Source organism: Centroberyx gerrardi, chromosome 6 (assembly GCF_048128805.1).
Source record: "Centroberyx gerrardi isolate f3 chromosome 6, fCenGer3.hap1.cur.20231027, whole genome shotgun sequence".
NCBI classification, from domain to species: Eukaryota; Metazoa; Chordata; class Actinopteri; order Beryciformes; family Berycidae; genus Centroberyx; species Centroberyx gerrardi.
Window position 1 is genome coordinate 26,591,029 of NC_136002.1, and position 16,038 is coordinate 26,607,066.

Consider the following 16,038-nt stretch of genomic DNA (forward strand, 5'->3'; position numbering starts at 1 on the left):
GACATTGACAGTGTTGTTGTTAGAATCGCTCATAAAATAAAAGCATATAAAATTGTGGTGCAGAATTTAACAGTAGTCTTAAGAGAATTTGATATTCCTGTATCATGTTTGCTTATCTGTTGTGGAAGTGATATTGCTGTTGGATTTGAACATTTTGTATCATCCTTGCTCAGCAGCCATCTGTGTGAAATTGCCATTTTTCTATAATTTAAAAATATCGCGAAAGAGAAATTTACTGTTCTACACAGGAATGTACTTTTCTGGATGCCCTGTAGTTTTCAACATCCCAATGTTAATTACTACACTTAATTACAACTGTGTGTTGTTAAATTGTTTCATATGAATTTATATGATTCTTCATCTCAGGCCTTTTCAAAACACATTCTGAATGGAAATACATTATTCCGTTTTAGGCTACATTTCTGTCTTGTTGCCAGAAGTATGTTCATTAGGCTGTATCCAACTCATTTCAGAATTTGTTAATCTTCCATTCGTTTTATATTTCACAAAAAAAGAAACTGTAAAACATACAGAATACAGAAATAATTGTTGGTTTTAGTCCGCTTAACATCAGTTTATGCTATAGGAAATGATGTTATAGATGTGTTTGCCACTTCTGACAGAACAAGCTGCAAACAAACTCTCAGTGAGGCACTTTTTTTTTGGTTCCTGTGAATAACGGTTCTGTGCACAGCAGTAGGGGAGAAAACTCATTTGCTGAAATGATGATTACAGCAATGTGTGATGCCAAGCTTGTATGATCGCATTCTACAGCTCAGAATTGATTTTCAGGTGGCAAAATTATCGTTTATGTATCCATTTTTGGGGGGAAAAACCTTTAATGTATCTAGCTATTGTGAGAGGACAAAATAAAGCTGGCCTTTATTACTATCACAGCAACAGTGTCTGTCTTGGTGTTCATAGCTAATCATATTGGTGAGGCATGATGAAGGAGGTCAGGAGTACAACAGAGTGCAAAGCAAAAAGAAAAATGGTGTATGCCTCTAAAATATAACCGTACAGTGATGCAGTTACACAAACATATAGGCCAGTGCAATGATATTTCACTTTTATGATACCAAGTGTTTTTTTTAATTATAGATATAATGGTTTATAAAGTACTTTTGATTTTACATAAATGCATTGAGAGAGTTGAGACTGACCATCTACAGTAGATGCAATGCCAGTCACGCTTAAATACTATTTACGTTGTCCTTTGTTGAGATCTCAGACAAGCCTAAAGAAAATCCATTTTGTGGTAATTTTCTCGCAAAAATACATATTTAAAATGTGCAAAAAGACCAGAGGGTGACATTTTTGAGTGAGCACAAGTAATAGAAAAAGGAGTCAAAGCACTCTGAATATCAGATCAGGTATTTGTTGAAAGTAAAGAAATGCTGCATAATTTCTTTTTCATTTATTTTGGAGGTGGAGAGGAGGGTGCTAAACAGCCTGTGCTGGACAAACAGGTCATGTTTGTTTTTTTTATGTTAAGAAATAAAAAAAAAAGTTCATGTTCTTGTATTTAACCTCTTGATATCATTACCCTTAATTAACCTTGCGAGTTTAAAGACCAAAAACACGCTCTTATTTCCATTAACGACCTGAGGCGGTGGTTACAGAGGGAGGGAGGGTGACACATATTTTATAATTACACTCACACTTGGAAAACACTCACAGCACAATCACAGTCTTGTACTTCTGGCTACCAAACAGCTCCACTGGGCTAGTTGGTGGCCAGTAAGTGTCTCAAGCATTGGGACAAGTGTTGAGGATGAGGAGAGCAGCCTTTCATTCATTTCCCCCAGTTTTTACAGTCTTCTCACCTTGCCTCTCCAACAATTAAAATACCCCCGCCCCATTAACATTATGTGTAGTTACCGCCCTCTACTGGCTGGTGAAGGTTTGTTCATTTCGCCTTCTAACACTGATGCTATAACCTCATAAAGCCACAGCAGTCTTTCGGCTCAAATATCAATCTAAAATCTATGGACACTTCCCTCGAGGTCGATTATCCGCTTCTTGTCTTTCACCGCATCCTCTTCTTATCATGCACTATGTATAGAGCAGATGGGGTGGGGTGGTGAGGGGGTGTTTGAGTGTTGTATTTAATCATATTAAGTTTGAACATCATTCTGTTTGTTGTGTTTTGCTTTGTTTTGTTTTCTTTACTTACATGAGAAAGCACAAATTGTGTTTTCACGACCTGCATCTTGAAATCCTTGCTCCAATAAAACATACTTGAAACAAATATCAATCTAAAATCTACCTTGTGTTCTCTTAGAAGTAAGAGATGGAGTGATAGTGTTATGAGTGCATGATCAGAAAGCTGACAATCCTGATGATCAGTCAAACTTCATCTGCATTTTACAGCCTGCAAACTTCAGTAAACTCCAAGGAAAAGCAAAGCAGAGTGAGAACATGTCAGTTGTGGCTAGACAAATGATTTTTTTTGGCACAATGAGGCTATTCTACTGATGGTCAATTGTTTGTGTGAGATGGCCAGCAACTGCTATTTAAAGAGGAGAAATTTCAAATCAACAGAAGGCTTGAGCTCACTCACCCTGTATGAATTTCAAACTTCCTAATCCGTAAAGTATCAGGTTTAGCAATACGCCAATTTCAGTTTTTAAAGCATTTACTTATCTGGGAAAGGCAGACTGAGCGTGCATGCTCTTTTTCAGCAACAGCCTCCTTCACATTCACGCAGGTTCACACATCCACACTGGGATCAGCACAGAAGTCTCCAGTTATTTACCACTTAGCAGCTCCAAATTAGTGCAAATTAGTGGTGACGTGCCTTGGCCTGGACGGCAGCTGTTGAGGAAGGAGAGAGTAATTCTCTGTTTCCACTGTTCATCAACCCATAGCCCACCTCCTTCCTTCAATTTCTAATTAGAAAACAATATAAAACGGTGAAAGACCACAGATGTGACCTTTAGTGTCGACTCCCCAGGCCTGCAGGGGGCTGTCCAACACACACACTAGATGGCAGTGATGTTCCATTAGAAACCCGACGCCGTCCACTCTGGAGAGATTCCCATCGAGACAAACAGCCACTTCCATCTGATGTATGCGATTATGTATGCAATCATGGTCTTGCGTAGCCAGAACTGAGTGCTTCTTCAGATGTGTTTCCAGAAAATACATTTAGTGCTGAATTTAGTAAGTTGGAGGGAGACGAACAGCTTGTCAACTTCCCTGTGATTTTTTAATCTCTCTGTCTTTTTCTGCTTAGATTTAAATGGATTCCGACAGACCGGCGTTAAGATGCTTACTCCTGTAAGCGCATTATATGATGGTTTATGTTTTCATTGTAATGTATGCTCTACTCTGAAGCTAATATTGTCCACCAGGCTGTTTTTTTTTTTGTGTGTTTTTTTTACCCGCCACCAGCTGGCATTACTGGCAGGATGGTCAACACTATCCTATGTGATAGGCAGTCCAAAACAATATCTGGCAACCTGCAATACAGCAAACTATGGACACAGGAACCATATGGATTTTCTGTCTCGAGGTTGACACCAGCTGATGGAATCAGATTAGGCCTACTGTTGGAGCCACAACTGTATCATGCTTTGATTTATGGCACATTGGAGATGTAATGTTTGTCAAAGCGATTAACAAGATCTCTGTTGGCGCAGACCTGAATAACAAGAGACAGATATCTAAGTAAACCAGATAATGTACAGCACATTTTCTCTGGCAGGGTATTGGGGGTGTGTGACGCAAACAATATGTACACACACAGGCACAGACGATATGAGGTGCTGTACGTGCGCACACACACACACACACACACGCATATATCACATGCAAACACAGGAGAGAGGTAAGATAGGAATAGAACCAGGAGGGGAACGAGGCTCCGCTATAAGAAAACTACTTTGCATGTTAGTTATTTCTCCATTGTGCTACACTGGAGATTGAGCATCTTTCCACACTTGCCCTCTCCCTGACCTGTCACAGCTAGTCCTCATGCCTTGTTAACACCGCCGGGGTGGAAGCACCGCGCAACTTGATATTCACAAGCCCACAAGCCTCTCGCCTCTCTCAGCGACATGCCACCCTTGTCTCTCCGTTCAAGTTGAAGGAATCATTTTTTTTTTACATCTCTGTTTCATTGCAAGCCCAACAAAGCCTACGGTACGAGGAGGAGTTCATATGCGGGTTGCTGCAGCGTGGCATTGCAAATGATGTATTTGTCATACAACACTCTCTTTGCAAGAAAGATGACAGCTGTATATGCAGGTGAGCAGGTTTGAAACCACTTGCTTGCCTGCTGCATATGATTAAATAAAACAGGTAGCAAATGGCTGATCGTTTCTGCTGATTATAACGTATTTGCTGATTAAATCATCTTCAAAATTCATCCACTACAACTTAACTAAACTCATTATAATATTATTTCACTTGACTTTTTTCCTCTAAATCCTCTCTGTCCAAATGCTGCCTTTCTGCTATCAGCACACAAATCTAACAACTGATATCTCTTTTGTCCTTCCTGAGTCCTTGCAAGGTTTTTCTATTGAGGTCTTTGGCTCGCCTCTAAACTTAACTTTAAATCCCTAACTTCAAAAATGTTATTTTATCATAAAGGCCGGAAGGTGCTGTAGGCTGCTTCCCACCTTTTAAGGCCCTTCTTTTGCCGAGTTCCTTATGAATTGTAAGCAAGGTCAGTAAATATTACTTATAGCCTACATTTATCATATCCGCAGCTGCACTGCTGGCCTCAACCAGTAATAACCATTAGTAATACTTACCGCTAATATTAAATGAATGCTTTATCACTGCCTGATCCTCTCGTGTCTATGGGAGTGGTGTTATCCAGACAGGGAATTTGCTTACAGCGCTGTATATTTCTTTCTATATGCATTTCATGTCTCACCGCTTTCCATTTAAGCCTGCATTCATTTTCAGCAGCTATGATGCACTGTTTTCCTCCTCAGGGTGTTGTGGGTATGCTTGCTTACATCTGTGTGTTTTTGTCAGTGTGATAACAATTGCAAGCTGTGCAGCTGACAAAAGTCTTAGCTAGATTAAAGAGAATACTGCCTCAAATTTCTCATCCACAGCAGATGCTACCAGTATTGACAGACACAAATCTCTCATGCACACCGCATTAATAAATCTTATTCTAAAAGCCATTCCCTCTCCAGATGACAGATTTTAATAGATGCAGTTGCTCCTGTTACGGCTAAGAGACAACTACTTTAACTTCACCATGGTTGAATGGGCAAACCCCAGCTATTAAAAGAGTGCAGGAAAGCCAAATGAAAATGTCAGGGTAGTAAATTTAATCAGGTGTTTTACATTCGTAGGAAGGGCCTGATGATAGAATGTAATACTGTAATACGGAAGCCAAAACAATGTATTTTTCTTATCTCATTACATGGAGTTATAATAACCACAGAATACTGTACCACTAATTGAGTTGTAAGCTGAATAACAGTAATTTTGACCACTTTGCTGAGGTGGGACTGCTGAGGTCTTTACATTGCAAACTGAAAAAAAAAACAAAAAAACAAAGAAAAATAAATTATATTTTTATCTGAATGTGATTTGGCTGTTACCTCTTAATTGAATTCTCTGTTGCTCTGAGCCGAATATAATCAAAAACCAACAGTGTAGGATAATGCAGCTTATAAACTGAAGGGGGCATATCTTCTTCTTTTTGGTGCATTAGCAAATTTGTCCTGCCACCTTATTTTGTTGGTTTTGTCTCCATCTTTTTTAGGATTGCACAGAACCACTTGACACTCTTAAAGCAGAACAGCAGCAGTCGGCAGCCGACACGAAGATCGTTTCAAACATATTAGCAATTAGCGATGCACTTATTATAATTATATATAATATATAATTATATACTGTATTATAAGGCGCAGTCCGAAGCAACTCTGCACCGCCGGACGCCTCGCTCCGCTGCTCACAGTTAAAAGCACAAATCATGACCGGTTATTTATTTACTCGTCTCATTGTTTGTTTTGTTACTCAGCTGTATTCCAGCTCTGGGGACTTGTGTGTGTTGGCTGTGGGTTTAATTGCTTGAAAATGAATGCAGGTTACAGTCGATGTCCAGTGGCTCAGCGGGCCGAGCTGCATGCACATACTTCAACCGCATCATGAGCAGCGGAGAGGCCGGGCTAATGACCTTTGTTGCATGTCATCCCCCTGTATTTCCAGTCACTGCCCACTCTGCAGTACCCAATAAAGAAGAAATGCCTTTAAATAAATGAAAAAGAAGAAGGAAAAAAGAATACTTCCTTGGTTAATTGTCACCTTGTGAGGCATTTTTTGAAATACATGCAAGAACCCATTACTTAATAATAAGTATTCTCTTTTTTATGAATAAAACAAGACATAACACACAACCCGATATACATCTGATGATCGCAAGATGTTTATAAATTCATAAATCACTAATTATAAATCAATACAAGCAGAGAAATCACACTACTCTTCCTCTAAGTGCCCTTGTTATTGATCTTCTAAGCTACGTCTTTACAGCAATGGAAAAAAAACCCATTCCGTTTTAATTGGCAGAGGCAAAATGACAATAAATAATTAATTAAATAAATAAATAAATAAATAGTTGTATTCTCCCTCAATGACAGCAAACTCTGACACTGCAGCACTTTTCCTTTCCCAGTCTGAATTACAGTCCACGTATGGTTTGTGTCCAATAACCTTACAGCCAACAACCAAGCGGAAAACAGTGCATTACATTTCCAGCATTATCACTTTCTGGCTTTGAGGTAGAGAGACAGACTGGTGAAACAAGATTGTTGCATAACACCTCTGCAGAGGGCTGGATATGTGTAGCCTGTCTGTGGTAATTTAATGCAGAGAAGTCTGCCGTCGCACGCCGCGCGATAACACTTTACTTTTTGTGCATTCTGCTCGTCTTCATGCAAAGTGGGGAACGTGAGCAACATTCTCACCTCAAAATAGACGTTACACTGTGAACCTCACTAAAAATTCCCTTCCAAAAAAGGCTCGCAGAGCTGCTCAATTGTGGAGTTACAGCATGTATCCCCGGCGCTCTGCAATTATCTCTCCATTGAGTGTCTTGACGTATGACTTATGGCGTCCTGTAAAAGAAAATTTCTCCCTGGCTACTGTCGGGAACAAATGTTCAAGGATATTCAGATGGAAGTTGCGTTGTGAAGACTCTATCTGTCTTTGTATCGCACTGAGGGCAAGATCAGATCTAAAGATATAAATGATGTAGCTATCATCTGAAGGAGAGGGAGTCGTATTTATACCACCTGCACATCCCTGGAGAAGCATAATAATCTTTAAGAGCAGAGAAAATCCCATTACCTGTCACAAATTTCTTCCCTCATAATTGCTGGAGCCTCCCCTTTGGGGGGCGGGGAGGTGAAGGACGCCAGACACGCTGATAGCAGACTATCTCCAGGAAAAATCTAGGGGACGTCTATTTTTGTCTTGTCATTCCCATAACAAGGTTTGGCCTCTCTCGATCCTTGAAAAAGGCTTTTGATGTAAAATATTACTGCAGTGACACGATTGCAACATCATTTGATGCTAAAGACCTACAAACCTTGAGTGTGTGTGCACATGCAGGCTAGGGTTAGATCGATACTGGTTTGCCAATACTGGCCTTTTATTTAATATTGGATATCAGGGTCATCAGTGTCATCTGACGGCAGTGTGATGGAGGTTCGTCCGCAAAGCACAGGCTCTAAAACCTGTAATGAAATTTTATTGTCATTTCACATTTTATTTCTCTTTTTATTTACACATTTACACATTTTATTTCTCCATTTAGCTGATCAATAATTTTGTTTTTTTGTAAAATAATTCTTCATTTATAGGCAGTAATGTATCCCAGAGTTTCCCTTACCATTCAATAGTTGCGGTGGGTCACCCTGCCTTAAGGAGCTGGTAATCCTGAGGGAATTTCAGTACTATGGGTTTCATTGGAGAGTTTTAGTTTCACATGATGGTCTAAATGCCGTTTCAGAGGCTTTTCCACCCTGACATGAACACAATTCTGGGGTCAACACTGAATCCTTGAAATTTTTTGGCATGAAAATTGTCAAATTTACAGATCATGAATATCAGCTCAAAATCAGCCATTGGCAACTTCAATAAAACAATAACGAATCGCATCGACCTTAAAAAACACATATCGGTCAAACCCGAATACACACACACACACACACAAATAAATAAATAATTATACAAACCCCCACAGGAGCATGCCCCACACATCACAGAAATATACAACTAACCACACCAAGCCAAAAAGGTGAAGTTAATCACTTCAGTGCACGAACACTTTCCCCTCAGGAGCAGAGCGAACCCGCTGCCTCTGACCGGCATCAGAGTCTTAATGTACTACTGTCTGTAAGCGGGGATCACAGGGTCCAGACGGTTGTTTGTTCTGCTCCCCCAGCTCCATTTGTTCAGCTTTACATCTAAGTCTGCCCAATTACAGTGTATCAAAATACCTGGGGTCTTCTCACCGGCTAAATGGTTCTGAATCTTTCTTTCTTTCTTTCTCCCACAGCAAAACCTTTTTTTTTCAGTAGGAATAAGTCTGTGAAAATTTAAAGTAACAACCTGAAAGCTACTCTCTATCTCCGATTGATATACGGCAACACAGCAGTGATTTAACCTCTGCTCAGTTCATGAAAGCTTCTACATTTCCTTGCTGTTGGGTGAAAACCTTGTGTCTCCAAAATGTTATCTTTTCAGGAACTAAGGAGAACAGCCTTGTTTTTTTAGCTTCATGCCAATGCATTTTTTGATGTTATCCAATGGGGTTTTCAAAGGGTTTCATAAAAGGTTCAGAGTATTTTCTCTATACCCATAGAGGAGCATGTAATGCTTCAATTGGAAACATGAAAATCACCAACATTTCACATGACAACAGCGATTTGCTGTTCTACACGCCTAGTATTGTGTAGGTCTTTCCCAGGAAAAATCCTTGGTCACACAGGAAAGATGCATTTTACGTTTCTGGCAGCCGCAAAAGCACAGAAGAAGAAATCTAATACTTCCATGAGAAGAACTGGGTAGTTAGCATCAGCAGCGATAGCCACCATGGCTGAACAGACAAAGAAAAGAGCTGCAGCCACCGACAGAAACTCAAACTTCATCAACAGAAAATCCAAGGAAGAAGACGTCACATTACCGCCCACACTGTTTGATTGACAGGTGATCTCTGGGACAGGGGACAAGCATCTCACACATTACCACTTTAACTGGCACGGTCAGACATTTTCATGAATGTGTAACTAGCTAGCGACAAAGTAACACGTCACAAATGCTAGCAGGCCTAACAGGGAGTCATTATATAAGCCTCGCTCTCTTCACCAATCATTTTGAATGCATATGTCTTAAGATACAAGCAGATAAAATTCACAGTAGTTCAGCATCTCCTTTTCCGTTCCTGTTCTATCACTGTCTCTTGTCTGTTTGCTTTATTGGCTTTCATCACTTCATCCTCCCGCCTGTTTAGCTGATTTGACTGATGTCCAAGAAATTGCTCTGTACAGGTATAACCTTGGATGAGATTCTTTTGTTTGTTTGTCTTGTTATTCCTCCTGCATCGCCGCGTGGGTTGAGCGGTGCGTTTTCGTGAACGATGGCATGCTCCCATTTTTAATGAAGTGTTTACCTTGTGTCTGGTTACTGGCAGCGCTTGATGTTCCTCATGGAGAGACAGTTAGAGAGAGAGAGAGAGAGAGAGAGAGAGAGAGAGCAAACTGCTACTTGTGACATTTTGTTTTGTCTCATTTCAAGTGTACAGATGTCTGCTGCAAGAGCGATACGCATTAAAATATGGACACGTGCAATGAAAGAGTAAAGGAGGAATAACCCCAAATAATTTATGTGGTTCTGACTATCAAAGAGAACACTTCTCGGGGTATAAACTTGTGCTTTTGCTTCTTTTATAATCTCGCTGTGTTAGGTCATCTGTCAGTTTGATACTGTACTATTCCTTAAGGATAAGATAATAAGATAAGATGACGTTTATTGATCCTCGAGGGGAAATCAGGTCATTGCAGCAGCACAAATAGAGATATCAATGCAATAGATAAAATATATTGAAGATTTAAGCTACAGTCCTCATGCTAATACTGAGGTCCAATTGGCTAGAAAGATTTAATGGCGGATTCATATGGATGATTGCAGTTTACTGATGTATGAACTTATTGTGCAGAAGCATACATGCAGAATGTGCAAATGTGCATCATTGGATATTCACATTATCCCATTACTGTTAACTAATTAATTAGTATGTTCTCTAGGTAGAGCCTTATGCTGCCTATTGTTTAGGGTTAGAGGTAATTATTTCTTGTGCTTCCCTTACAGTGTGTTCCCTGCTGTGAAGCATATGGCTGGCATGCAAGTAAAATTAATATTGTCCATTTTAAAGGGGCATTAAGTAATCTATCTCTATCAGTGACCAGTAGGAATTGCAACAACATCAATCGTGATATTCATGTAGTGTAAACAGCTACGCATCACACGCTTTCAGGTTCTTTTTGACTTCTAAGTCTACTCTGGAGCAAAATGACTAAAAAAGATGGGAAACACATTGGGATTCTCGGGTTTCCATCAGAAAATTTGGAGCAGGCCAAAACAAAACAAACAAACAAAAACAACAACAAACAGAGGAGTGGGTGAAAAGATTAAAGTGAGGACCTGAGGAAAGAGGACCTGGAGCAATAAAGTGCTGCTGCTGTTTGCTGAGGCTGGTTCACGTTGGAATTGGGAAAGACTGGCAGCAATCAGATTGTGTTTGTGGAAGAAACTTTGTCACAAGTAAATTATTTTCTTACAGATTGTATCTTAGAGGAATTTAGCTACGTTAGCAGTGGCTGAAAATATCACTACAACAACCCATTGATTGAAGATTAATTTGCACCTTTGCACAAAGTAAACTATATCAATGTGTTATTGCATGCATAGAGCATGAATATGGTCATTAAACCCCCTATGTGCAGAATTTGTATCTGATTATATCATCCTCCAATTAATTTTGATACCATAAAAGTTTGTCAGCAGAAAAATGAGACCATCGCGGAGAAAATTGGTTTAGTCTACGTGTTGCTTTCAGTCTGTTCATTCTGGTGTGTCCGCGGATACGAATTGGCGCGAAGCCCCGAACTGATTTACGGCAGAAAGTCAATCCAAACCAGGAAGAAAACAGACGCAGTTTGAATGCAAACTAACGTTAGTTGCTTAGATTGAACACCATGAAGCTAATCTGGCAGATAGTGGTAACATGGACAGGACTGTAACTGCTGGACCCTCTGCAACAAAACAAAACAAGAAGCCTATAACAGAAGAGGCTAAAACAGAGGGAGGGCAGCCCAAGACCCGGAGCACCGGTAGCCCCGCGGATCGATCAGCTTGAAGTTCCCGTTCCCCGGCCCCCCGCAACACGGCAGACCGGAGACTCCGGTCACCAAACCCCGGGAGCCCGACGGACCCATCGGCGGCCAGCACTAGTTCTGTAAGAGGCTAAAAGAGCTACGAAGGAGCGTGACAAAGCTCGGCGTCAGACCGACCGGAGTTAACCGCGGCCAGAGTACCGCGTTCACTCGCCGGAGAGCTAGACGGGAGCTGAAGAGGTTTAAGACCGACCCAGAGCTGGCTTTCTTTCTCCTACACATGTAGCGGAACTGTGTCCTGAGCTGGACACTTTTTTGCTAACATTCTATTAAGATTTTGTAACTTCTTACCTTTCTAACCATATATCGTTTTAATCATTTACTTTAGATTTGTCTTTACCAGAGTCGGAAAAAGGACGCTATCGCCGGTCATTTAGCTGCGCGCTAGGCTTGTCCTGATTCGGACACCCCTCTCTTCACGCTGTAAACACCACGCGCTGCTGATTTTGCAGCGCTTTTAGGTTGTTCCTGAGTCAACCAAGTCTACATCAATCATGACAAAACATCCGGCACCGTACTTCCGTCCTTCAAGATAACATATTTCAACAACTCCATGCTCCAAATAATGTAGTTAAGGCTCCTTAATTTCCATTTTGCTGCGTTACCACCACCTGCTGGATGTTTTGTTAAAGTCTCTTCTAAGTTCGATCACTTACAAAATACCAGCTGATGCATTAAATTGAGCAATTATACATTCATACATAACAATTGCCAGTAATACACACAAGAGTATTTATGGCAGGACTATAAACGTAAGTGTTTATGACTAAAATGGTAATTGTCTGAATCAAAGACAAATGACTATAGCAAATGATGGAAAATATTATTTATTCATTAACATAAAATATTATATATTGATTAACATAAAATAGACAGGACAAAAAATGCAAATAAATAAATAAGACAAACAAAATCAAACATCTAAACACCAATAACAGCAAAAGTCATGATCATCGTCGTCCAGCTCCTCCTCCCAGCCCACAGAAATGGTGTGAAACCATTTGTGGCAGTTGTCACACTGGACCCACGACACCAATCCCTCCGAACTTTCCAGAGGGTCAGGTTTCCTGCACCGGCCACACCGCCAAACTGTCGGCTCCTGTCTTCTTTTCCCAGCGGTGTGACCTACTCACACAAAAAAAAAATTGTAAGAAAATTGCCTGATTATCATGTGTTGGCATGCAAAGACGGTCAACATGAAGTACACTACCGGTGGATGTCGTGGATCCAGCAGACGAGGAGGAGCTGGACGACAAGGTAACAGAAGCCTGGTTGGAGGCTGTAAAAATAAGAGACAAAGCTTAGACATGTCTTGTTTATTCTTCATCAAGGCTAATGTCACCAACATGTTAAAATGTTGTTTGTTTTTACAGATTATATAAAGGATTTACTTTGGGAGGGAGAGGAAGAAATTCGGGACTCCCAGAGGCCACATCCTGATGTCGAAGGCTCTAAAAGAATGATAATATTTTATATTAAAACATGAAAATACATACTCCCAATAATGTCTATGCATCATAGTAGTTCTTAAATTTCGATATTTAAATTCAATTAAATGCACAGTCAAATGTAAAATAGATATGATTTACCGTCCGCTTGTCCACCAGGAGATGGGGGATGGTGCTGATGGTCCTGAACAGGCAGGCTCGTTGGGGATGGTGTGCCGCTGGGGGCAGGCAGCCGGGGACCATGGGAGGCACAAGAGGGGGCCAAGGGGGTTGAGGGACCGGCGATGGGAAGGCCGGAGCTGGTGGCTGGAGCAGCCCTGAGGGACATTCTGCGGCTGGGGGGTGGGGCAACTGGGGATAGGGGAGGTTGGATGGGGTGGGTAGCATCAGGCGTGGCCCAGGAAGATGCCGATGGGGTTGGCAGAGGTGGTGAGGAGGTCCCACGCCGTGGCCCGGACGGCATGACCCGAGACCAGTCAATGGCCATTGGGTCCAGAGGGTAGAGGCCACACCTCCTGAACCCAGCCACCACCACTCTCCGATCTTTAAGCCTCTGGTATGAGTCTCTAAGGACCCTTGAAAACTCTTTCTTGGGAACCAAGAAAGAGTGGCTCACAGCCGACAGATCTCCTGTAAGACCAGAGAAATCTGCCTTCAGGGGTCCAAAGAAACTCACATCCAGAGGCTGCAGGATGTGAGACGTGTGTGGTGGCAGGCACAGGAGAATGACCCCCTCCCTCTGTGCCACCCGGACCAGCTCTGGATCCAGGTGGGACTTGTGTCCGTCCATGATCAGCAGCAGCGGGCGCTCCTGGGCGGCGAACTTCAGGAAGTGCCCGACAAACCACTTCCTAAACAGCTCACCGTCCATGTACCCTGCCGGTGACTTCCCATAGAGGGCATCAGGGACCCCTTCCTTGTTATAGGGGCCCCCTGGATATCCCCCCTTGTAGATGACAAAAGGGGGGACATCTTCCCCAGCCGCATTGAAGCAGGCCAGGATGGTGATGTGGTCCCTGGTTCCCTGGGCCTGCCTATATGCATGTTTGGTCCCTCGGGGCACGATGACCTTCCTTCTCATGGAGTCCAGCTGAAACCCCGTCTCGTCGCAGTTGTAGATCTGACGGGGTTTCTCCCTCAACTCGTGCTCCTCCAGGGTGGCAGTGAGGAGCCTGAAATATTCGTTTATGGACCCCCTCTTGGCACAGGATGCCCTCCCATGGTCAATGATGTCTGGGGTCCAGGCAGTGAGGCGATGGTGGTACCGTTCTCTAAAATTAATCCACCACGTCTGGCCAACCGCAGTCTTCTGTGCGTTTGGGTGTCGGCGGTTATAGATGGCCAGAGCGTGGGCCTGGATGTGAGGCTTCGTCAGTGGAAACCCATGACTGGCAGAATACAAACAGTACTCCACCAGGGAATTTTCATCTTCAGGGGCGAGAAGTGGCCTCTGACCATGGACACAGCCAGAGGCCACCCTTCCACTGACTCGGTCATTCAGGCTGGACTTTGGGACTCCAAACCGTTTGGCTGCCTGCCTGCAAGTGAGCCTGCCTGCTTCCACCTCCTGCATGGCCTGTTCCATGGCCTCCGGGGTCCACTTCCTCGTCTTCCTCTCCCTCTTTCGAAGTTGCCGGATGTTTGGCATCTGTAAATTGATATACATTTTTTCAGTCAGAAATAAACTCTAAATTACGTCTACAGGCACATTTCATGCCTTGAATATAGGGCTGTCCCGAATACCGTTTTTGGGGCTTCGAAGCTTCAGTGAGAATTACCCTTCGAGGGGGTGGGGCGGGAGTCCACGGCCTTTTCTGGCAAATATACATTGATGTGGGCGGAGATAATCTGCCTTTTCCGGACGTGTTTGGACGTGTGTTAAGGTGGAAAACTGAATTTTCCGGACGTATTTGGACCATGTGTGCAGGTGCACGGAGATTCCTGGTGAGTGTACAGTGATATCTGGTAATTTGCGACAGTATACGGGAGCGAGCTGACATTTAACGAGGCGTGTACAGTGACAGAAATCTCCGGTACACAAAAGTTGTACGTTGTCGGGGAATTACGGACGTGTGGCGGCCCGAATATCTCCTGGCACGTCGGAAGACAAGTCCGGATACAGTGCGTTTCCGTACGCGTGTACAGAGATGTACAGGATGGAAACGTAACTTTTCGTCCAATGAACAAAAAAAAAAAATTTGATTTGGACGTTGATTACCATGGCAATGGTAGAAGCTTCGAAGCATTCGGGTCAGCCCTACTTGAATAAGGTTGAAAAAAATTCTATAAATTGCCATAATTGCAATATCACCATTCATAGACATGAATATTTACCTTAAACCAAAGCAGCATTTAAATTTCTATATCCACCTTTACTTTTAACATCTTGATGCTCCTGCAAAAAGGAAAAAAAAACTCTCTCTCTCTCTCACACACACACTGTATCTAACTTTCTTACTTTCTCTTCCTGTGGTCCTCACTGTTCTTGTTGTCTCCTTTCTCCTTCTTCCTTTTGCTCCTTGTCTCCTCTGTCTTCTTTTGCCTTTCTTTCTGTCTCCTTTCTCTAACTTACTTTAAAGTCAAGAACATAAACCACACAAGATCACAAAGTTGAATGTCAAATCTATTCAATTTTGGTTTTACATGTGGTCAACTCATATATGTCATTTTGGTATGAATTTTGCTCGTCCAGAAATGCAGTAAATAAGCTCCATTAAAAGAAAAAATTCTGGACCTCACTAATTTCTGAACCCTGGCTACGGCCCTATACATATATATATATATATATATATATATATATATATATATATATATACACTCACTGGCCACTTCATTAGGTACACCTTACTAATACTGGGTAGGTATCAGCTTTCAGCTCAGTGTCAACCGGCTACCAAAGTGACATCCGCCTCAAGGTTCGACGTGTTGCATTCTGAGATGCTTTTCTGCTCACCACAGTTGTAAAGAGGTTATCTGAGTTACTATTGCCTTTCTATCAGCTCGAACCAGTCTGGCCGTTCTCCTCTGACCTCTGCCATCAACAAGGCATTTTTGCCCAGGGAACTGCCGCTCACTGGATATTTTCTCTTTTTTGGACCATTCTCTGTAAACCCTAGAGATGGTTGTGCATGAAAATCCCAGTAGATCAGCAGTTTCAG

The 16,038-nt window shown here is 42.1% G+C and overlaps 1 protein-coding gene across 1 annotated transcript; it reads right to left on the reverse strand.

Moving 5' to 3' along the window:
- Window positions 1–12,353: 12,353 nt before the first annotated feature.
- Window positions 12,354–14,528, reverse strand: LOC139925965 (uncharacterized). The gene is made up of 5 exons (XM_078283941.1): window positions 13,347–14,528; window positions 13,022–13,231; window positions 12,824–12,883; window positions 12,643–12,711; window positions 12,354–12,557 (listed from the first exon to the last, which is right to left on the reverse strand). Exons 1-5 carry the CDS (start codon window positions 14,526–14,528, stop codon window positions 12,354–12,356), a joined length of 1,725 nt encoding a protein of 574 aa, XP_078140067.1.
- Window positions 14,529–16,038: the final 1,510 nt, after the last annotated feature.

Coding starts and splice junctions, on each gene's coding strand:
- LOC139925965 (XM_078283941.1), bottom strand. CDS start 14,528: ATGCCAAACATCCGGCAACTTCGAAAGAGGGAGAGGAAGACGAGGAAG. Junction 12,884..13,021: donor TCCTGGTGGACAAGCGGACG/GTAAATCATATC, acceptor TCATTCTTTTAG/AGCCTTCGACATCAGGATGT. Junction 12,712..12,823: donor TTCTTCCTCTCCCTCCCAAA/GTAAATCCTTTA, acceptor TTATTTTTACAG/CCTCCAACCAGGCTTCTGTT.